Below are 24,941 nucleotides of genomic sequence, written 5' to 3' on the forward strand. Positions count from 1 at the left end.
TATTTTGTTTTCTTCCATGTTGGATTTCATAAGGTTTTCAACTGAGACCTCTCTAATTATGAAAAGTGTGATAACAATTATTTATATTACTTTGATAGCAGTTCTAATTTAGTGACACTTAGATAAACATTTGCCTCACCTGTGGATATTCCAGACCCTGCACACTTTCTACTAGTCTTAATAACACTTCTTGGTGCATAAGCAAGAATAGGATGTTTTTAACCTTATTTTTCAAACATCTCACATAGTGTCTCCCCCACAGTCTGCTCTCAGAAAATATCTGGTGATTTACTGAGATTTAAAAATAATTTTCATGCCCAAGCTACATACAAATGAAACTTTCCAAGAACTACACTTGTCTTTCATATTCTGAAAAATGCTTCAGTGCTTTTCACGCCTTAGTTTTTTGTGTTTAAAAAAAAAATCAAAGATCAGGTTGAGCAGAAATGAAGAAAAAAAATTGTAAAGGGGCTGAAAATAGAACTCTTCATAAATATGAATTCCAAATCCATTGCCACTTTCCTATGGGATTATTTTGTTGATGGAGGAATTTGTAGCTCCTAATTAGGAACTCTTTCATTCATTCATTTGTTCCAACAATAGCATTTATTGAAGCCTGCCGGGCCCCAACAGGGATGCCCAGGCCCTCAGACACAATCTCAGGAAACAGACATTTTGGCCAGAATTTGAAGGTTGCTGTGAGTCAGAGCCCAGCAGCCATATGTTAAAAGCATTCCCCCAGTTAAAACTGACGCTTAACGTGAAACTAGCCTTGATTCCATTAGAGCAATCCCAAATATTTCATGTTCTGGGAAGAAATCTGGAGAAACGGTGTCATAATGTTTTCCTGTTCCCTGACAAGTCACTCAGTAGCCCTGTCCAAGATCATTTAGAATAGCCTGGAAACAATCGGAAGTGATGTCTCTCTGTGGAAAACACTTGGAGGATGCCTGTCAGCAAATAATGTTTTAAACTCTAGGTTTAATTTAGGCCTGTGGTTAGGTTACTTATAAGAATGTATGTGTTGAAAAAAAATGTCATCGCCAAGAAAATTACTATGAATCTAATTTAGGAAGCAATGAAAGTTTCATAGAAAATGGTGATTATTGATTCTGAGGCTTTACTATCTGTTCTGCTTTGTAATCAAAACACAAAGTTACATCTCTCCCTCCCTACCATTAACTTGCTTTACCAGTGAGTCATCATGCTTTGTATCCACTAAAGACCAATAATCTTAAATAGTGTCACTTAATCATATCTGATCATCATGATTTTGTAAGGCAATCCTCTGTATAAATTTTGAGTGATGTAACCATCGTATTGTTTATGCAATTTCTTTTCAACAGGACTTGAACATTTAGTTTATTTTGTTACCCTTAGTTACACACACAAAAAGGATTGTGATAATTTTATAGAAATGATTGATTTTTATTGCCTTGAAGTCTTAAGGGACATAATAGATCTTTGTAAGAAAACATTTCAGGCAGAATCATTATATGCTTACATTTAAATTTAATTCTTTGTTTTTTCAGTAGTGTTTGAAAGAGTAAAAATCTTGTTGGCAAAGAATACGAACACTGTGTTATTGAAGAGTGACTTTCAAACATTCAGAAAATATTTTTGAAATGTAGCAGGTATATCATCAGTTCATATGAAGATATATTCATAGTATATAGTATACATAACCTTTGATCCTGAAGAGTGTGGCTTGATGAAGTGCCAAAACTTCTACTTCTAAAGTGAAAAATCATTTCCACTGTTGAAGTCCCCTGAATTCATAAAACTAATTACATGAAGAGTTGGTAGTATGTGGATGGCTAAATAAACTCACTGTCCATAGTAGTCATCAGTATATTTTATTTTGCTCATATAGTTATAAAAGTCTAGTTGTGCTTCATAAAGCACTCCAATCCAGTGACTATTGGATACCAACAGTGTGCCAGATACTAATGTTTTCATGTTTATTGTCTGACTTTAAAGCTTTAATATTTTTATATATTTATATGGGTATTGTTTTTTCCAGTTTTACAGGTGAGAAAACTGAAGCTCTAGGATTATAAGTAACTTGTCACCAGTCACACAACCAAGAGGTATTAGAACTAGGATGGGAAGACAGATTTTCCAACTCTAATTCTAGTTCTCTTTTTACCATATTTGCTGCTTTGAAAGAAGCATTCATTTATTCAACAAATATTTATCCAACATGTACCAGGCACTGTGCTAAATCTTCATGTTACAGGAGATACAAAGGTAAATCCTTGCCTCTTAGAGTATAAAGTCCAGTGAAAAAGACAGAAAAGAGAACAAATGATTATAAAATAACAAAAACAACACAATATGAAGAATCAGGTTTTTAGAAAGGAAAGTATAGGATGCCAGTGGGAGCCTGGAGCTCATCTGATGGAGGCTAACAGTTTGGACATGATATCCTGGAAATTTGTGACATTTAAACTGAGACTATAGGATGGCAAGACAGATTAGATTAGATTAGATAGAGATAGATAGATAGAGTTAATTGATATTATTGGCAGGTTCTATATTTGCATATTTGCCTACTCACCAAAATTTATTTATAACTCCAGAATCAATATGTGCTGCCCTTAACATTACTCAGCCATAAAAAAGAATGAAATAATGCCGTTTGAAGCAACATGAATGGACCTAGAAAATATTATACTTAGCGCAGTAAGTCAGAGAAAAATTAATATTTAATGATTTCTTTTATATGTGAAATCTAAATAAAACAAATGAAACTAAATACAAAACAGAAAGAGAGTCACGTAGAAAGCAAACTCTCCCAAAGAGGAAAGGGAGGGGGGTTTAGAGGTATGGAGTTAACAGATACACACTACTATACATAAAATAGATAAGCAATAGGGATTTACTCTATAGCACAGGGAACTACATTCAATATCTTGGAATAACCTATCATGGAATAATAATCTGAAATAATGTATAACTGAATTACTTTGCTGCATACCTGAAACTAACACAGTATTATAAATCAACTATACTGTAAATCAACTATACTTCAACTATTAAAAAAAAATACTGCCTTTTCTCACACTTACGCAAGCACAGAGCATCCTGACACACATGTTCCCAGCTGAGATCAGATGAGCCAACGCTCTGCCTTCTTGTTTCAGCTCTCATCCTGTAAACAAGTGTCCCGTTTTTACAGTCTTCTCAGTGCCACATTTTTCTCATTTGTCTGCTTTTTGTCGGTGATACTGCTGTTTAAAGTGGACCCCAAGCATAGTGCTGAAGTACTGGCTACTGTTCCCATTGTGATGTGCCCTACAGAGAAAATACACGTTTGATAAGCTTTGTCCATTGCTGTTGCATGTTGGTTCAATGTTAATGAATTAACAGAAAATGTCTTTAAGTAGAAGCACAAAGAAATAAGGTTGTATCTTGATCAACTGACAAAAATGTTACAAGCACAGACTCATAGGAACCTCACCCCATATTTCTCCTAGAGAAAATTATTCAGTATTCACTAATTCAGTGATCCCAGGAACTTTATACAACATAACTACTTCAGATAACAAGATAGATAAATATCTGCCAACACCAAGTGCTAATGAGGATCTGAAGCAACTGGAACTCTCATATTGCTAATAAGGAATGCAGAAATGGTGCTGCCATTCTGGAAAACCATTTGACATTTCTTTTTAATATTTCCTTGATTTTTATTTCTTTTTTGCTGCATCTGATCTTAGCTGCAGCACACAGGCTTCTCTCTAGTTGTGGCACTGGGGCTTAGCAGCTGTGGTGTGTGGGCTTAGGTGCCCTGAGGCATGTGGGATCTTAGATCCCTAGTCAGGGATCAAACTCACATTCCCTGCATTGGAAGGCGTATTCTTAACCACTTGATCACTAAGGAAGGCCCTGGCATTTCTTATAATTAAACTTCTATAGCCCATATAATCTAAAAGTCCCATAACTAGATATTTATCCAAGTAAAATAAAACCTTACATTCACACAAAAACCTATACATGAGTGTTCATAGCTGCTTTATTTGTGATTGCTAAGAAATGGATTCAACGTAAATGTTCTTCAATTAGGAAATGAATAAATTGCAGAATGGAATACCACTCAACTATAGAAAGTAGCAAATTATTGATTTGTTCATGGAATGTATGTGAAATGTAATGTACTGAGTAAAGAAATCAGAGTCAAGGGCTATGTTAATATATTTTTCCACTTAAATGATATCTTTTAAGGGCAAAAATATAGGGACAGAAGACAGATCTGTGGTTACAAGGGTTTGGAGAGGGGAAATAAGTTGACAACAGAAGGGCACAAAAGAATTTGGGAGGTAAGGGAGATGGAATCCTCTCATATCTTGAGTGTGTTGGTCATTACGAAATTAAAACCCTTTGTCAAATTTATAGAACTATACACTAAGAAGAGTGACTTTTACTGTATGTGTTATATTTTGATAAGAAATGAAATAAAAATATATCTAAAGGATGAATTTTGATCAAAATATAGTTCTTCTAGTTTGCCAAGGTAACATCAGAAAATACTATTAAAGCCTGTGTTTTACTAGTGTTCTTGTTGATAAAACACTATGAGTATAAAACAAATATGATGTAGAAATTTATGTTACACTATAAATTGAGCAGTGGATGCTGTGAACATATAAAATATGTTTTTCTTTCTATTCTTTCATAATGCTCAAATTTAATGAAGTTCTTACTGGTTTACAGGAAATAGTTTCTTACTATATTTTGGCAAGTGGTGAATTCTGTAAAGTATAGTATAACTCTCCCTAGAGAAGGAAATGGCAACCCACTCCAGTATTCTTTCTGGAGAACCCTATGGACAGGGGAGCTGGTGGTCTACAGTCTATGGGGTTGCAAAGTGTCGGACACAACTGAGCGACTAAACAACAATACTATAGCTCTAATATACATGTTATTCATAGGAGAACAAACTTTCATTTAACTTCAAGTACCCAGTGATATGGCATATTGCTGGGAGGGATTGGGGGCAGGAGGAGAAAGGGACAACAGAGGATGAGATGGCTGGATGGCATCACCGACTCGATGGACGTGAATTTGAGTGAACTCCGGGAGTTGGTGATGGACAGGGAGGCCTGGCGTGCTGCGATTCATGGGGTCACAAAAGAGTCGGACACGACTGAGCTGCTGAACTGACTGACTGAACTGATGGCATATTGACCCTGGGGTAGGAAAGAAAACACAACAAAAGAAAAAATATGTAATATCATTTTTCTTGCTTATATAGGATTCTTTAATGATAGGCACCTGGAGAAGGAGATGGCAACCCACTCCAGTATCTGCCTGGGAAATCCCATGGACAGAGGAACATGGAGGGCTACAGTCCATGGGGTCACAAAAGAGACAGTCATGACTTAGCGACTGAGCAACACCAGCAATGATAGGCAACTGTCACACATGGAAACTGTTTAGCAGCTTATGGTCCTGGAAGCAGGAAGCATGACGTCTTTGAGTATCTCCCAATTCTGATGTGTCTTTTTTGAAACCTTTCCTTGTTTACAGTGGCTCTGCCACATTATCTCTGTTATATTTCAAGGACAAGATGTGGTAAAGTAAAAAAGAAAGTACTCTATGTTACTAAAGATGTGTTGCTAAAACATCTTGAGGCTGTATATGTACTATGTCTCTATACAGATAACGAGGCCATGCATGACTGTAGTCACTTAATAAATGTAGACAATGATTTATTCAAACTGTATTGAAAACTAAGTAGCTCTGCTTAAGATTATTATGCTGCGTAAACCATTTGTTTGGTGATTAAAGTAGGTGCAGGAAATGCTATATTATATCACGTGTTACAAAATTATTTATAAAAACAGTAGCCTTGGTACAATTTAGAAAAGTAAAATCAGTAACTATCTCTATCTTGTGCTTTTCCTGTAGAAGAGCATGAAGTCCAAAATTATTATTTTTTGTGTGTGTTTCCAGCAGATTTGTTATTTTGTCTGAAATCTTTTGGAAATGCCAGCTTTGGCTTTTTTAAGTTGTTAGTTTTCTTCTGTTCCTCTGTCCCATTCTGTTGCCAATGTTTAGAGTTGTTTACTTTTTCCAAAAGAGACTAGAATTCCCCTCAAGAGTTAATTTAATGTGTAGCAAGTGTTTCTTAAATGGACAAATGACAAGATTGTTTTCAAACAGGATAATTGCAACCGTGTACAGTATGTTTCTTCATTAGTAAGTAATTAAATAATTTACTAAATTGTGCAATAATTCATAATGGCACATGCTAACCCTGCTCAATTACAGGAGCTAGTGATAGAAGTTCTTGCACACATGCCTACATTTTATTAGTCAATTTTAATTTCTGAAGAAGTCAGCTTGTCTTTTTCAAAATAGTGAGTAGTGCACAATTCAAGGAAAATTCAGAAAATGTTTGAGAGTCATAACATATCGGTTAAGAGTACACACCCCAGATTCCATTCACATGGATTTTTCTTATGGTTCCTGTGTTCTTGGACAAGTTACTTAATTTATCTGTCAGTTTCCTCAAAAGAGAGTTTTGAGTGAATTCAATGTGAAAAAGTGCCTGCTAAAGAATGAGTCCCAAAGAATTGTGAGCCAACAGGTGAGGTGAAAGCAAGAGCTGCAGTGTGATATAATTATTAGAAAGTCATTTTGATTTCAGAAAATCATCTTTGGGGGGCACAAGGTTTAACTGGATACTCAAAATCTCATGTGAATTTTGGAACCTCTGAATGGAATATCTAATTTAATCAACCTCCACCTTACCAAATGTAGGAATCTTGTTTTTTTAATTCACAAGAAAAGTATAGAATTTTAATATGAATCTAACATATTTAGAAGAGTTAATATTTTTTAATGAAAGTAGAAAAACACCCTCAAGTCTGTTCTTGTTTCAGTCCTCACAGCGTACTTCTGCAGTGCAGGACTAGAGATAAATAATAAGTGTGCTTCTGAGGGCAGCGAACAGACTCCTGACCTGACATTGCCAGCCCAGTAAATTCCATCCTATGAGCTGAAGCTCAAATGTGAGCCTCCAAACCACTATTGACATGTGGCACAACTGTCTGAAATGTCAATAGTTATAAAATGAGTATTTCATAATGCAGAATAATTGATTACTTTGCTTGACTGAACAGGAACATATTTTCTCTGTGAAAGCAAAATAATGCCAGCCTTTGCTCCTGGAACATTCCTAGCTGTGAGACTCAGATTTCCCAGTGAAGCCCACATTATACTGTGGTCCTTGATCATGCATGACAAAAATAGGGAAAACCATCTGTAACTGCTTATCTTCTCTCCATTATTTGAAATATATATATATCTATATTTAAGAGAGTTCTTAAAAAATATGGCCTCTACACGAAGCATCTGTATTAATAGAACTGTCTCAGATCATTTTCAGAACTGAAATGGATGAGATACGAAATCAAATAACATTCAATTTATCTTGTTCCTCTTAAAATGCTCTGCTTAGCTTTTCGCTCTGATGAAATAACACCCATTTCCAGTTTTATTCTTCCCCGGTGTGCTGTGATGTGGAACTCTTTTGCTCTATGTGTTTTATTAAGTGTAATTTAACTTTATGACTATCAAACCAACTATTAATCCTTAGAATAAGACTATGAAATAGGCAAGCTGTAAAGAGATTTATTTTTGAAAGTGCGATTCCTGTCTCCTGCCCTCAATTCTTTTTTCAGAACTTGTTCTCTGAACGTATACAGTATAGTTTGCAAAGCTCTGTACTAGGCACTTTGAAGGAAAGCAAAAGGAACACCTACAGCCTACATTTTGAGCTTTCTTCCCCTCCTTATCTATATGTACTTCATGTTACTCTAAGCCATCACGTTTTCTTAAGTAAAACATGCATGATTTCTGTCTCTATGTTCTTATGTGTGTTCTGCTCTCCTTCTTAGATGGTCTTTATTCCTTTTTTTGTCTACTAGAATCTGATTAGTCTTCAAAGTCTAGTTTAAGTGGTACCTCCTCCATGAAGTCCTTCTGCTCATAAAGTTTAAGATTAACCCTGCACAAGGTAACCTCTTTTACTCTTGGCCCACATAGCACCTGGCTTAGAGTATGTGTCACATATTCTACCTTACAATATAAGCATTGCATTTATTTTCCTACTAGATTGCAAGCTCCTTGAGGGAAGGTCTGACATTTTAATCTTTTTTCCTTTCCTCTCCATGTCCCAGCACAATGTAATGCACAGATGTTTGTCATTGTTCATTGGATGGGAACTTGCATTCTTATAGGAAACAAGACATAAAAAAAGCTTGCAGTCTTATAGAATATAGTGCATAAAAAGAGGGCCCTTATGCCAAGGGGTAATTTAATTTTTATTCATCTTTATATTTCTAATACTTAGCAGGTACATAATAAATACTTATTACACACATGTGCATTCACACACACACACATTTCCAAGCTTTTCAAAAGTACTTGCTGATAATCATTTCAACATATCCTTATTAAGGTCAATAATTTTTTACCAGGCACATGGTCTGTGTGTATAACAATATGGGGTGATAGTATTTCCTCTTGTAACCCTACTAAGAGATAATCACTTTGCCCTTTCTAAATTTTTTCACTTACTCCTTCCAATGTCCCTATAAGGCTCTACTATCCTATTTCACATATGAGGAAACAAAGGTTTGCTCAAGCTCACTCAGCTAGTGAGTAGGATAAAGGTTGGTTTGGAGCCTAGTTTAATCTAATGCCAGAGCTCATGGTATCGTTCTTTGGGGTTCAGTGAAACAAGGAAGGCTCCTTGGAGAAGGAGGTCACCGTGGCTTAGTAGAGAGAAGGGGATGAAGGTGTTTCTGAGGAGGAGCTGGGACCTGGTCCTGAAAGTAGCCATGGGGTATCTGAGCTGCAGGAGCCCTTTGAAGTCTTTCCCATTCCTTCATTCTACATTCAGGGGCCTGACAGCCTGCGGAGGGAGATGACTTGCCCAGGGTGACAGAGAACACCAAGTAGCAAGTGTGAAACTTGAACCCAGGGCTCCTAGTTCTGAGTTGGCTTCTACTGCCTATATTCCTTTAACTAAAAGAAAAATCTGAAGTTCCTGCACTCCTTACAGTAGCTAAGACACGGAAACAATCAAACTGTCCATCAACAGACGAATGGATAAGATGACATGGCACGTATATATAATGGAATACTACTTAGCCATAAAAAAGAATGGAATAAAGCCATCTGCAGCAATGTGGATGGGCCTAGAGATTATCTTACTAAGTGAAGTAAATCAGACAGAGAAAGACAAATATCATACAATATCATTTATGTGTGGAATCTAAAATATGAAACAGATGAACTTATCTATGAAACCGGAAGACTCACAGATGTAGAGAACAGATGTGTGGTTGCCAAGGGGCAGGAGAGGGTGGAGGGATGGATTGGGAGTTTGGGATTAGCAGATACAAACTATTATACATAGAAGTTAAACAACAGGGCCCTACTGTATAGCACAGGGAACTATATTCAATATCCTATAATAAACCAAATAGAAAAAAATATGAAAAAGAATATATACACACACATACACACACACACACACACACATATATATATAACTGTGTCACTTTGCTGTATAGGAGAAATTAACATGCTGTAAATCAACTATACTTTAATAAAATAATTTTTTAAACAGACTCATCATTTCCTGAGTGCCTGTTCCACTGCCAGATGTAGGAGCAGGGTGAAGATATCCCATGGGAACACAGTTATGGCAGTCCCTCTGGCTTGTGATATGAGTCATCTTCCTTGCTGCTCTGAGCAGGTGTGTGTGTAGTGAGGCATCTGCCACCTACCTATTCTGTGGAGGTTGCTTAGGTCTGAATGCCTGTGAACTTTACCCTTTCCCTCCTTGTGATGGTTACAAAACACCTGTCAGTTCTTGAGTTTCCTAATAGATATGTGAGACACGTGGTTCATAGGATCTCAGAATCCCTTCACTGTTGTCTCCATTCAGTCAAATCCTTCACTTCCAACATCCTATCACCCTAACCGCCACACTAATGACTTAGAGCCATTCATTAACCGTGAGAGGTGAAGCACTGTGCAAACATCTTTTCAGCAGGCGGCTGGACACTGCCTTTCTTTAGGGAAGTTTGAACTCAGGGAACTGACTTCTGTATAGAGTTTTCAGAGCAAGGTCACCTGATTAGAAAGCTTCTCAAGAACAGAGCTTATTTCATTCTTGTTTGAGTCTCTAGTAAAGGGCCAGTCGTATAATAAGTATTCAGTAAATGTGCTTGATGATGTGAAATATAAGAAATACATATGTGTGTGTGAGTGTGTTTATAAAATTGAAGATGTCTCTTGCCATCAAAATACCATTAATTTCATTATTTTCATGGACTATGTATGTGTACATGTACATTTAAATCTGGCATCTATATTTGCTTTAAAATCATGAATAAAACAGGTTATATTAATCTGATCACCCCTCTTCCTTAACACACATAAAGAAAGAGACCCCTCTGTTACCTTGGTGTCCAGGTCTTATCAACATTATTCCATTTATAAATGTTTCTTTATGAGACACTTTCAGACTCAAAATTAAGCAAGGCTGTAATCTATTATAGGTAAGTTTGTGTCTACTCTTTAGTTTCCCAAGTAATCTTACTTAGAACTCTCTGGGTCTCAGACCTAGAGACCAGGGTCTCAAACTCCCAGACCTTGTTTGTATGTAGGAGACCTGGTCCCCTAGCTTTATGTTGGCCCAAACGGCTCAGCTCCTACAGATCACAGTGCCATGGAGGCTAAGGATTCAGCTGAATCAAGCTGCCCAGGACCATATTAACCTTTCACTGATCCCTTTCTTGTTCAGCTAGAAAGAAGTTAATTGAATTAGCAAGCTGCCACACACTGGAGAGAGAGAACCAGGACCCGGGCGAGACAGAACTTCAGAGTCAAAATCTAGCTTCCCTCTCATGTGCATCAACCAACTTTGAAAACATCATTGCACGGGGAGCCACTTGGCAATTCTGGCTAAGTTTGTCAATCCGTCATTTTGCCATTCTCCCCAGTAGCACTCCAGGTGTGAATCAATGTGGTGTACCATGAGATCAGATTCTGTTTAGCAGAAAGTCAAATGTACCTTTCTAAAGTCAAGTATCATTTCCTTATTTAACTTCTGAAAATGGGAAGATAGGCACTAATTTACTGATTACACTCCAGCCTAGACTCCTGCAGAAATCCAGCAAGCTTTCCTCATGGGCATTTTGGGATAACTTGCCGTCAGTCATGTCCTTCCACTTCCTGGCTAAGTGACAGATCCAATGTGAAACCCAGTACATAGAGACACCACATGGAGCTGTCTATAGAGGATTCTGAGTTGAATTACATGTTTTTTCAAGTATGCAATATGCCTTCTTTTTCTGAGGTTAGCCAACAGAAATATTTGACTTGAGATATTCATGTATGATATAATCCCATTCATGGTAAAGAGTTCTCATCTTGTTTAATTACCTTCCTGTAATCAATTTTTTTTACACTTTTTTTTTCCTTCAGAACACTTGGTAAAAATTTTTCAAATGGAAAAAGTAAACTACTTAACACTGTTTTACCCCCATAGTTGGTACTCCAGGCGTGTGTGTTTTATGGAAACCAAATAATTATTCCTGTATTTTAATATTTCGCTGGGAAAAGTTTGCACCGAAATGTGCTTCCTTTTTGGCTTCAATGTGGAAGTACTGAAGGGAAATACAGATCCTTTCATTCCTGACTAATTTACTTGGTTGAGGACTTGTAACTCTGTAGAAAAATTGTATTTCAAGAGGGTTTTTAAAGAAAAAGAAACCTCTCATATTTACCTTTGAAGTTTCCTGAGAGTTTTGTGTTAATATAAACACTAATATACTCTGGGTTAAAAGTTGTATTGAAAATGAAAAAATGCATTTATTAGAGGCAAGTATTACAAATAGCATCTAGCCACACAGGAAGGTTACTGTGACTTAATATCTGAAATTCTGTTGTTCATTAGTTGTATGGTGAGAATGAAATACATTTCTAAAGGGCAAGGTCGGTGTTACCTTATCATAGAAATGTCTTTGTTGAATAAAAGTATAAATATTTCAAGTTTAAGTATTATGACATTATATTTCTATTGGGGACATATGTATAGGATGAATGATTCTTTTCCTTGTAATTGCAGGAGCATATGTCATGTTACATGTCATTCCCGATTACTGATTTCATTTGAAATGGTCTGGAAATAAATACCGATTACTAGTAATGTAAGACTATTTACCTTGGAGTCAGATGTCTGACAGGCAGGCTGGAGCTAATGGATTTGGTCATTTTCAAAGCATTATTTTCTAAAGCAGGATGCTGTTTTAAAGTAACACTGAATTTTCAGAGTCGTTTATCTGGATTCATTTGCAGTGAGTATGGAAAAACTTCCCTAGGAGTATGCAATCTCTGATGTTTTTCTATCCTTTAACAATACAAAGGAAAGAAAACTGTACCCAGACCTACCAATAGGATAGCTCAGCATTACCTGTCCTTATTCAAGTCAGTAGGACAAGGGAAATCAAGAGCCACATATGAAGGACAGTATCCGTATAACTGAGGGGCGTTGCCTCACTGGGAGATGCAGTTGCATCATGGGAACGTGGTGTGATTTAATTTCATCACTGTAAACATCACAGTGGGTATGGTTGATTCATTTGAAATTCTTGTCCACTTCGCTATGGCTGGACAGCTGAGTTAACATGGGTAGGTCTTGGCTTCACACTGTTATGATTTCTGATTTTTGTGGTTTTATTAGGGGAAAAAAACTGTTAGGATAACTTTAGCTGAAATCAAACTTTTATAAAGGTATGGCTTGATTTAAGGTATCATGAAAAAAGGTACCTTTTAAATTAGAGCACTCTGTAAATTTTGCCTTGAAGGGGGGTTGGGGGGTGGGAGAGGTATAAATCTTAGTTTTTGCAGTGCTGATTGTCTGCATGTATTTTAAATTATGTCCCAACTCAGTTATATGGGAGAAAATGTTAGGACTCTTTTGCTTAATTACCATGAATGCAACAACTAATAACCATCTAATATCTGAGTTGTGAATGGAAACATAGACCATCAGAAAAGAAAGCAGAGTTGAAATTGTGTGAAGGAACAGTAGTAAGTAGCGATCTTGGCTTTTGATAATTTTTTCTGCTATACTAAATACTGTTGACAAGCCTGCTGAAATTTTAAATAATGTGGTCTCTGGGTATGTAGCATCTGAAGTTCATAGTAAAGAGATTCATCTGATAATAATATCATGATTTAAGTTTCCATAAGGCCAGTTAAAAGAATTAAGCTTCAAAGTTTGGAGGGAATTAAGCCTTAGTTGCAAGTTAAAATTCACAAAGTTGACCTTTAGAGGTTGCTTGGTTATTTGGTGGTGGTGGTGGTGGTGGAGATGATTTTTTTTTTTTTTCTCCTGTCTAAAGTACCGAAACATCTCACTTTTAGAATGTGAAAACTAGAACCTTTTCCACTTGTAGATGGGTTCTCTGGAGAGAATGGTGGATATGGAAGAGCCTGGGAAATTAGTGGCTCATATTGGCTGGCAACTGGAGTACATTTAGGTGATTCACATACAGTTGTCTGTTCTCCTTCCAGGTATCGGTGGTCCTGCAGAAAGGGAGAGGTGTAAACCAGGACCTTAAATGTTGGTGGGATGAGAAATATCAGTGTCTCGGTGGGCAGAATTCCCTTTTCTCAGGCCGAGTCTCCCAGGAAAGACTGAGGAAACTATTACTCCTGGAACAGTCAGGGTGACTCCGGTTCTCCACCGCCTCGGAGGGGGCTCTACCTTCCGAATAAAACTGGGGTGATCTGAGAAGTTGGAAGTGAGGGAGACTATAGCCCACCCCTCGCCCCCGCCAGACCGAACAAACCCTGCTTTTCCGCCAAGGAGTTGGCGCTTTTGTCACCCCTGGAAGGGCCGGGAAGGGAGCGGGAAAGTAGCGTCAGGTTGCGCCCTTCTTGCCCAAGGGGTCGGGGGAGAAAGTAGATGCGCGATCAGAAGGGCGCTCTGCGCCCGGGAGGCCACAGGTGCCCTGGGAAGCGGGCAGAAGGCTGGGGGTCCGGATGCGGGCCGGGGGTGCCAGAGGACAGCGCCAGCCGGGGTGCGCCCGGGAGCCGCGGCCGCTCACCTGCCCGCGGGGGCGGGGCGGGGCGCGGTGCCGGGGCGCGCCGCCTCCCGCCGCCCGCCTCCCGCCCGGGGAGGAAGTGGAGGGGCGCGGTGTAAACAGAGCGGCGGCCGTGATGTCAGCCGGTCACATGGAGCCTCTTATGGCTCGGGATGGCTCTCGGCGGGCGGGCAGCTGCTGCAGCTGCTGCTGTGGCTCGGGCGGCGGCGGCGCGGCGGCGGCAGAGGGGGCTCCGGGGTCGGACCATCCGCTCTCCCTGCGCTCTCCTCACCGCGGCTTAAATGATGTATTTTGTGATCGCAGCGATGAAAGGTGAGCCCGGGCGCCCCACCGGGGCCGGGTGGGCTGGCTGCTCCGGGGGGCGGGGAGGCGGGCGTGCAGGGGGAGGGGTGGGCGCGCCTGCCCGAGCGCACGTACTGCCCGAGGCTGGCCGCGGGAACCCCGCCAGGGTTTTTTGGGCCCCTGCAGCGGCGCCCCCTGAGCCGGGTCACGGGATCTGCCTGCCTTCTGTCGGGGCAAAGGCGCAGGGGCTGGACGCCCCCCCGCCCCCAACTTCAGTCCCTTCTGGCTCCTGTCAGTCGCCCGGGTCCTCCTGGCACCCGGCGGGGCTCCCGGAAGAAAGTTTGCTGGGAGTCGCCGCGCTTCTGGCAGAGAGGGGAGGGTCTGAGGAGCTAGGAGGAAGCCGGGGCGCCCGCGACGGGTCCCCAGGGCCCGCACCCGGGACAGCTCTGGCCTGCGTAGGGAAGGCGCCGCGGCCAGGCCGGGCCGAGCGTGCGCGCGGGTGCGGTGTCATCCCCGGGGACTGGTCAGCGCCCCGGGCCTTGGGCCCTCCCCTCCTCTGCGGCCGGGCAGCCCCGAGCGGCGGTCCGCGCTGCGTGCCCGCCCGGGCCACTTCCGAAAGCGCCCAGGCCCTAGCGAGACGGCTTCTGGAACGTGCCAAGACTCCCTCGGGGGCCGCCCGCAGCCGCAGCGCACCCCGACTTGATACTTTTGGGTTGTGGATGGATGTGGGGAAGCAACTTCACCCCCCACAGGATTCGCGGGCAGTGGTGGAGCCGGCGGGCGCAGATTAGTAGCGGTCAAGACTCAGTCGAGCCTCCTCGCCTGGCCTCCGGCCCGGATCAGAAGTCCTCAGCCGGGCCGGTGGCCGGATGGCAGGGGGCACTGGCTGGAGAGAGGACTGGCTTCAGGTCCCCCTAGGTGAGGAGGAAAGAAACCGTGGCAAGTCAGGGAAGTTTCTAATGAGAAAGCCAAAGTTTGGCGGTGTGCTGGAAGTCGCCTGCGCGGTCGGGAGAAGCCGAGACGAGCCAACAGCCCGAGAGAAACTCAGCCCGCACCCCGCCGCCCGCTTGTGCGCCAGCAGGTTCTTCGGGGTGGTTAATCTGCCCGAGTGGCTTCGCAGACCCGGCCGCTGGGAGCGGGGATTTAGAGCCCCATCTGTTTGCCGCGGACCGGGCTCCCTTAACGCGCCGCAGTTTCTCAGACCTAGACAGTCCTGCGGGGTCTGCGCGTCAGAGTGGGCGCGGGGCGCTCGTTAAACGTTTGCTAAGGTGGAGGTTTTGTTGCAATCCTGGATGAAGGAAACATGTTCGGTATCTGGCCTAGGTTTACTTTCGGATCACCGAGCTTTGCCTTTCTTCACTAGAGATTGGGTGGCATCTCTTTTATTAATTATTAACAGGCCGAAACGTACTGGACGCTAAGATGAGCTGCTTGAGATGAAATCTTCTTATCCGACGTGCCCAGAGCAAAATTTTTGTCCTTTCTCCGGTGGTTTGAGGGAAATGGAATTTAATCATTTTTAGAATATGCAACGGATAAAGGGAAAGGGAGGAGACCTCCCTGTGATCCACGTTCTTAAGCCTGAAGTTTTTTTTCCCCCTTCCCAAAATGATTTTAAGATTTTCTTACCGACTTTTTCTGTAGAAGTGTATGCTCCTCCCCTCCCTCGCAAAAAAAAACTTTTATGCTATTTCCTGCAGTTCATTAATCCTGTAAAACGATTCAGACAGCCGCCTTTGTTAAGACATTTTTCTCCTTTTTTTTTTTTTTCTTTACAGCATGAAATAGATTCAGGGGAGGTGTTAATCCTAGTCCTTCTCTACTTTATTTGATATAATTGGTGTCGATTGGGGAAGGGTAAGAAGCAGAGACTGTTTCCCCTAATGAACAGTAACCACCAAACAATAAGGAAAGTGCGTTTTAAGATTTTAACTTAATTTTGATGTTTCTAAGTACTTAGGCTTTTGCTTTTGTAGTTCTAGTACAAAATGAAGCTCCATACTATCACTTAGTGATTATTATCACCGGAATCACACCACCGTATCCCCCCCAGAGCTCTAGCCCACACATTTGTCTTGGAGTGACCTCTGGCTGCCAGAAGATAATAGATTCAGAGTATTGTGCTTTGGGAAAAGTGGCTCAGATACACTGGCAATGCAGTTTTTCTATAAGCTCAGCTGGAGGGGGGGAGGCGGGGGGAAAAGGGGCGATGCATCTAGACAATTAGAATATTTCATTCCAAGTATCATAATATCCTGTGTCTTAATAGGGTTATCTTGCTCTGATGCATATTTAAATTGAAGAAAAATCGTTTCTGGGAAAATAAGGAATGCTGTAAATATTTCCATATCAGATTTAAGTGGGAGTGGGGTAGGGAAGAGGACAGCGGAAACTGGCCCAGAATCATATTAAATACTTCCCTGCTGCCTCTCAGTTTTAATAGTTAAATTGGTTCCATATGGAAGGGAGTTTGTATAATTAGATTTTTTTCATACGAAACAGAAACACTTTTTACAATATAGCTTTTCAGTATGTGTATGCATGTAGCAAGGGGAGGGTAGAACAAGCCGCCATAAAAGAGAAACATGCGCTTTGTTGGCTGATTTACTGATGTTTTTTAAACATCAGTAAATCAGGCCTTTTGAACTCACGAAAGAAGAAAATCCTTCCTCTGCGTTCGTTGTCAAATAAGTTTAGGCTTAAAGTGGATTCATGCTTAGAAGTAATAAATCTTCATTGGAGCAACTCTAGGCTCATCTTTCAGTTTTGTTTTTGTTTAATTAACAACAGAATTCCAATACCATTTGGATGGCTTCTTGGGCAAACGGAGAGAGCCAGCGATAACATTTATAATCAGGGGAGCACTCGTTCTGCTCATCACAAAAGTGCTTTGGCCAAACGTCAGGCGGCAGCCAGTGCTGAAAGGAAATGCGAGTGCCTCATCAGTTTCAGTAGATTATGCCCCCTTTGCTTCCTAGGAGCCCTCAGCCAGTGTTCATGTAAATGGAGTTAGGAGAGTGAAGGGAGGCTTAAGGGGAATGTCTGTCCCATAATAGATTGTTCCGTGTGCACAATCCATGCGCAAACACAAGGCGCGATACTACTCTGAAAATACTGTATATGTGGGTGACCAGGGGTGTTTCCAACTCTAATAAATGTGATTTTATAGTTTTGAAGAATGTGGATTTTCTCTTTCCCAAATGAAGTTTGAACTTATCCCTCATCTTATTTTAAGCACTGTGTCAGTAGTATATCCCTCAGCTGGGACTTTTGTTCCACTTTCATGACCTTTGATGGGTAGGATTGGGAGAGGGTAATGGCTGGATCTTGGAAAGAGAAAACCCAAATGGCTATTTCAGTGAGCGGAGTGCTTAGCAGGAAAGGAGAGGTCACTTTTATAGACAAGGAGGGTCTCTGAGTTCATTTGCCCATGGGTGATAGAGGGAGTTCAGACCATCTATGAAGTTGAGAATATTTTAGAAGCCCTGTTTTCATGAGAAGCCTCTTGATTTTGTATATTTCAGTCACATCACTTGAAATGCAAAGCAATATCATACTCAAGTAAACCACCTTGCCCTCGATTTGAATTGAGTACTGTATAATTTATTTAATACTGCCCAGTTATAAAATGATAGTCTTTAATAGACTTAGTCCTTTAAATATGTCTATGTACATATATATTTAAATATATATGTAATTTAAATGTTAGGGTTTTTTACTATCTAGTAAATATATAAGTAAATATATTAATAGTTCTTACCAGACTTCTCTTTCTCCCTCCCAGTCAAGTGAATCACAATAAAATGGGTGAGATCAGCAAGTAGATAATTGCAGAGCATCTGCAATAGCACCCAGCTATTTGTAATTTGTTCTGGGGCACCTAAAAAAATAACATTTACAAATGACCTTTTATGGGAGAAAAAGTTACTGAATGGATAGATAGATCTGCAGAGGTAGAGTTCAATTATCTTAAAATTTTTCTGAAGTTATTTTAGTGATCAATAAAACCCCTTGGGGAAAAGGAAGGTGGGATGATTTCGGAGATTAGGGTTGAGAGATACACACACACACACGTACACATATTACTGATGCTATGTGTAATATAGATAACTAGCAAGAACCTACTATATAGCACAGGGAACTCTACTTAATGCTCTCCCGTGACCTAAATGGGAAGGAAATCCAAAAAACCATGGGGATGTATATAAACCTATAGCTGATTCACTTTGCTATACAGCAGAAACTACCACAACTTTGTAAAGCAACTGTATTCCAATTTTAAAAAAGAAGAATAAAAAATAATAAAAGTAACATTTAGGAACAAATCTATAAATACTTCATTGTAGAAATGTTTTCTGCGTGGATTCTAGATTTTCAGTGTTTATTAGTAAGAAATCAAGCCTACCTTAACCTATATATTTTATATTTATTAATTTTATAAATCATAATTAGATGCTCAGAGTTAGCAGCTACACTGTGTTTATATTTCTCTGCTTTAAAAATAATAATTTGGAGACGTCCACCAGTGACAACACAGGTGTGAATTCACATTTGATATTATCTCAGAGACCACATATTGACCCATTGATGAATGATTTACTCATTCTTTCTCCCCCCTCTAGCTCCTCCACTAAGGATACCTCCCTTTCACACCAGCCTTTGAGGCATGGACTTAGAGATTTGCAGTCAGAGCTTTCTGTATCTGTCATATCATCTGTAACATGATGGAACATGGTTTTTCACTGTCAAAGCACTATATCCAGCGATAAAAGGTCTAAACTGACAGAAAATAGCGTATATTAGCCAACAGGCAAAATATTAATACAAGAAAGCAGTTGAAATCTTTTGTTTCTAGATTTTCTTTTTCTAAGTGACATTTGTTAGCCCTCATCATTATTCTAAGGAGGTAACCCAATAACTTTAAAATCTTTGTATAAGAAGTAACGTCGGGTAGGGTGGGGAGGGAGATGGGAGGGAAGTTCAAAAGGGAGGGATATATGTATACCTATGGCTGATTCATCTTGAGGTTTGACAGAAAACAACAAACTTCTATAAAGCAATTATCCTTCAATTAACAAATAGATAAAATTTTAAAAAGGAATGTCAAACCTATTCCCTAGGTTTGCCAGCAATTTGATTTTTTGCTTTTGATTTCATTGCCTCTGAAATTTATGAGGCATTTCATAAATAAATAGAGGGAGGATGTTAATCTATATTTGTTTTTTGCTTTATGGCTTACATTCTTGTCTCATTTAATCCTCCCTAAAAAGTCATTGACTCTGTCCTGGTTTTTAGTTGAAGAAACTGAGGCCAAAAAAGGTTATGTGTTACAACCAAACTCTTCTAGCTGGTACATGGCGAAGCAAGGACTAGAGTCCTAATTTCTACTGTCTTCATGCTGCCTCTCCTGGAGGAAGCTGTGAAAATGTCCTGGATGTAACTTTGTCTCTAGTTAGTAGAAATTATAACTCTGGCATTTATAAGAAAAAAAAATAGATTCAATTATGTAATGCTTTGCTGAGCTTAATATCTTTAAATTACTATTTAATAAAATCAATTTGCTACAAATGGGGTTATTCTTATTTGGTTACCATTAGTCCTCTTCATCCACGATTTTCATTAAGTCTGCATGTTGTAAGAGGATCTGGGTGAAATGCAAGCATTATTTTCCTAAAGAATATGGAATACTGTGATACACAGCTAACCTGTGTAACCTATCTCCATCATGGTACAATCAAGCTGGAGATTTATCGATACATCCACATATCTTTAGGCAAAGGAAGCATTCACAGGTACATCTTAATATCCCTTTATGGAGTAGAAAGCTCTTGATTCCTTGGACTTGTGAGTACTGTCCTGGTTGTTTCCGTGACAGTTAAGGGGCATGATCATGGATGTAATCTTGAGAAATCTGTTGTCTTTTAGGAAACCAGAGTCAAAGTTTCCGAGTAGATAGATCTGCAAAAGCTCATTTCTCACTTGATTGGGGTTTATTTCTCTGGCAACTGGATTGAGCTGTCTGCCTGAAAGCAGACAAGCATCATCTCATAGAGTCCTGGGAGGAGTGGAAACCTAAAATGTCATTTCGATACACACCCTATTGGCATTCAGTTCCTCTCTGCAGCCTTCCTGCCAATAATTGTCTGGTTTTGCTTGAACACCTCCTGTGATGGGGAGCTCACTATCATTAAAGGAAGCTTATTCCATCTTGAATATGAAAATTCTTTTTATATCAAGTGTAGCTGTCTCTTTTGTACTTTTAATCCTTTGATTCTATTCTGATTCTTTCTTTGGGGTTAATGCACAACACATTTAATCCATCTTTCGTATGAAAAAAAGATTGTCAGTTATCTGAAGACTGAGTATGAAACACACCCACACTACATTCTCAGTCTCTGCTTTCCCTCTCCACTCATTATATTCACAGTCAGCCTTCCAGCATCCTTGGTTAGCTTCTTCCTCAAACACATTTCAGTTTGTCTAGAATTTCTTAACATTTTTATACCAAGTTTTCATACCACAACCCAAATCCTAGTTGTGATATGACTGACTCAGCACTTAACCCACTAGGCAGTAAAGAGTAAAGATTTTAAATTTTGTTTTAATTTATTTGAGATACATGAGCTAGGCTGTATCTTTTGACCATGTCATGAATGGCCTTTGTGATGCCACTGTAATTTTTGGAAGTGGACTTTTAACCTGCTTAGAAATACTTTTAGATGAGCTGAAGTTGATACTAAATATCCAAGAAAATCAAGGATATTGAAAAAATAAAGGAACATTTGGAGCATTTCTGAGGTGTTTTTTCTCCAGTGTCAGAGCTGAGATAAGGCTGCCCTCTAGTGGGTACTTTCCCATGGAACGCTGAAAGGGTAATGGTGCCAATGAATTTCCCATCAGGCTAGTGGAGAAGGTCAAAGGTTGAAATTATTTTCTCGATTGCTGTGGGGCATTCTATATCAGATTCAAAAGTGTAATGTATCATTGTGCATGGTTAATAGAAATGTATCTGTAGTAGAGATAATAAATTTTTTGAATTTTCTTGAAGAAAGTAAGGGAATATTTTTTAAAAACTTAAGATAGATTAAAGTTGGTTTATAAAATTCCATTTGGCTTCATATTAAGTGTAAATATTTAAGTGATATTTGGTTTGTAAGTAAACAATTATTATGACTTTTGTGGTAATCCTTTAAAAAAAAAAGAATTTCAAACTTAATTCTCTTCCTCAACCATTAAATATTTTTTTAAAATAGAGATTGTCAGTCATCTTGATCAGAGAAATCCAGCATTTCCCTTTTTTAAGTCTAAAGCTTTGGGAGTTTTTCGTTTGTTTTCAAAAAAGGGAGACACTTAGAAAGAAGTCAACTACTATAGCTCTTTTTGGCAATAAAACTGTTTATCAGTGGATGCATATCTATTAACCTGTTTTGTTTCTGAAGATTTAGTGCTATAGCATCCTGCTCACCTAAGTATACACAATTTGCCAAAGAAATTGAGCAGTTTATTGCACAGGTTTATATAACATTATATCACATATGCTTTAAAACACTGCACGAAGTAGAGGTAAGCATTCATTTGTGTCATTTTTAGGATAAATAGATAATACAAATGAAATGTGTGCTTAGATTTCTGTGGTCTGCTGAGTGTGAAACAGTTATGAAACAATTCGGTTTCTGTATCGGAATCAAAGAAATAACTATTGATTTTGCTATTTCCTTAAATATCATTTGTCACTGATGGCTTTGGGAAGAGAGGAGAATGCAAGTTTACGTGAATTTTGCATTGCTCAAGTAGTCGAGGTTTCTGAGCTGAGCCTTGATAACCAGGGTGATCACAATGACAGATAATCACCAGGATTTTAAAGGATGACAGTGCTGGCTTGTTCCTACTGGAAAGATGAAATTTCATCTTTACGTGAAAAAGAAGGAAGGGAATTTTTTTTTAAAAAGCCAGGAAAACATACCGTTTAAACTTTTTCATCATAGAAATAAGGTAGTGGTTCAGAAGTGAAGACTTGTGGTTAAGTCTCAGATCTGGTCTTGAAGCAGACCGTTTTTCAAACTGCGCCACCCAGAAGTGTGATTCTTTCACCACATGAGAAATATCCTCTTTTTCACAGAATGTTATTTTCATTTTTCAGTCATTGGGTTTTTTTTATTTTTATCTTCTTTTCTTTATCTCATGTCATATCTTCAGTAGAACTCTGGATATAAATAACAAACTGAATTGATCTCAACAAATATTTGTGAAGTGCCTACTGTGTGCTGCGTTATTCAGGTACCACCCGTGTGATTTCATAAGAGAACAAAGACACCTCCCTCCCCATCTTAAGCTATGAATCAGCATTTAAAGACACGTACTGAGCAACTGGCAGCCGTGCTTAACCAGGGAAAACTGCTCTAAGACTACTGAGCTTACAGGTTCGTAGTTTCTGTGAGCTCCACGCCATTTAAAACAAAGACTTTGCAACATGCAATGAAACATTAATGTAACTGGATAAAGTTAGTCCTTCAGTTTACATGTGAACATGATTTCCTTCCAAATAAGCCACAGAGTAGCTCTAAAATCCTGCCTAAGCAGCGGCTCTGAAACTTTGGAGAGCAACCCATAACCCGGAGAGTTACAAAGGCAGATTCCTGAGGAGACCCTGATTCCGTCAGCCTGGTCTCAGCTGGGCAGGTGAGTTTTTAAAAGGTGTCTCAGGTTTTGCCAATTCAGAGGGTTCTCCCTCTCTCTGCAGAGTGGAGTCCTCCAACCCTTCCGTGGTTCTCAAATATCATCAGTCTTCACAGTTAGCTGAGAAATATTTAAAAAATAAATGCCCAGTCTCCATCACTACCTGCCTGGTTCTGATTCTGATGGTCTGGGCTGAGGCCAAGGAATTTGAACTTGTAAAATGTCCCCTTGGGGACTGAGGTTCTGACATGTTTGGGAACCGCTGCTCTGGTCTCACCCTCTCCTCGCCATCGTGAGGGAAGGATACTTAGAAGGTCAGGGATATTAAAGTAAGCAGACACTTTCCTTTTGAGGCCGTTGAAGTCTCCTTTCAGAGTGGAAGAGGTGCCCACTATGAGTAATTTCTGCCATAGTGTGCATGTTATTAACACATCTGAGATACTCTTATTACTTCTGGCTTTTCTATCAACTAGTGGGTAGGAACAAGTGGTCAGACTCCCAGTCTGTTCCCTGAAATGGCCCGAACAGGAGAGGACCATATTCCTCTTCTGCAGAAATCTTGCTCAGGGTTTCCATCAGAAAGATGAAACCAGTCTCTCTGGCTTTCTAGCCCTGGGTGAGCCACCGGGCTGGGTCTCGCCACCATGGTGACCACTCAGTGGGGGCAGGCCGAGGATTGTGCTACAGAAGTCAAGGCCGACTCCAGTGGAAACAGTGATGACTTTTTTCTATGTTGCTTTTTTTTCCACCAACAAAGTGCAGGTTTCAGAGCCCTGAACGTTTGCAAATGTTTCCTATTTACAAGATGGTGTTTCTGAAGCCATGAGTACCCTGCTTCTATCTGCCAGTGCCCAGGCTCTAGAAGCGCAAAATCTGAATGTCAAAGACACAACCCTGCCTTCTTGCAACTTAGATTCTAGTCTGGTGAAACAGATACAAGTGGAACTATGCTGGGTGAGCGGGGGAAGGCCGACGCCCTTCCGCACCAACTCCAGCCCGCTCCTTCTTTGGAAAATATAGGCGCCATAGCCTGTCATGTGGCAGACAAGACGCTGTGGGAGCGATGCCAAGCAGAGCAATGTTCATCTCTGGTCTTGTGAGTGTATGTTCTGACGGAAAGAGGCACATGATACCTCTCTCTCTCTCTTTAGTCGCTCAGTCGTGTCCAACTCTTGCGACGCCATGGACTGTATGTAGCCCGCCAGGCTCCTCTGTCCATGGGATTCTCCAGGCAAGAATACCGGAGTGGGTTGCCATTTCCTTCTCCAGGGGATCTTCTCAACCCAGGAATCAAATCTGGGTCTCCTGCATTGCAGGCAGATCCTTTACTAACTGAGCTGTGAGGGAAGCCCAGATGAAACCTAAGTAAATATAAATGAACTAGAGAAATACAGATCGTGACAACAGCATGGCCAACACAGAAAGTGGAATGGCTTAGAATTGCTTATGGCCTCATGGATGAACAGGAGGCAACAAAATCCGAGATTTTTTTTTTTTCTAACAGGTGTTGAGCGTTCTGCCATAACCCAGGAGGGAATCTAGAGGTCATCTGTTCTCTTAGTGCTCAGCCTTGTCTGCCCATTAGACTTGTCTAGAGAGCTTTATGAAAAATACGAGCCCAGGCTCCACTCCTGGAAGCTCTTGATTTTATTGTTCTGAGGTGGGTCTCAAATATTGATACTGTATTTTAAAAAAACTGTCCAGATGACTACGGTGGAGAAACTTCCAAGGTCCAACACCCTTACTTATCATGTGAGTCATCTGTCCCAGTACAGGGCAGTAGCGTTGGATAGTGGAAACCGCCACCCCCACCCCGTAGGGTTCGGGTGGACACATGGATTCTCT

General features: G+C 40.2%; 1 protein-coding gene across 1 annotated transcript in view; it reads left to right on the top strand.

The window, feature by feature from the left end:
* Positions 1-14,286: 14,286 nt before the first annotated feature.
* The window catches only part of RORA (RAR related orphan receptor A), a 108,035-nt gene continuing 97,380 nt past the window's right edge, over positions 14,287-24,941 (top strand). Inside the window, exon 1 of the mRNA XM_065940159.1 lies at positions 14,287-14,450. Coding sequence (XP_065796231.1) covers positions 14,420-14,450 — 31 coding nt within the window. The 5' untranslated portion in view covers positions 14,287-14,419. The remainder of the gene's footprint in view (positions 14,451-24,941) is intronic.

Source organism: Muntiacus reevesi, chromosome 7 (assembly GCF_963930625.1).
Source record: "Muntiacus reevesi chromosome 7, mMunRee1.1, whole genome shotgun sequence".
Classification (NCBI taxonomy): Eukaryota; Metazoa; Chordata; class Mammalia; order Artiodactyla; family Cervidae; genus Muntiacus; species Muntiacus reevesi.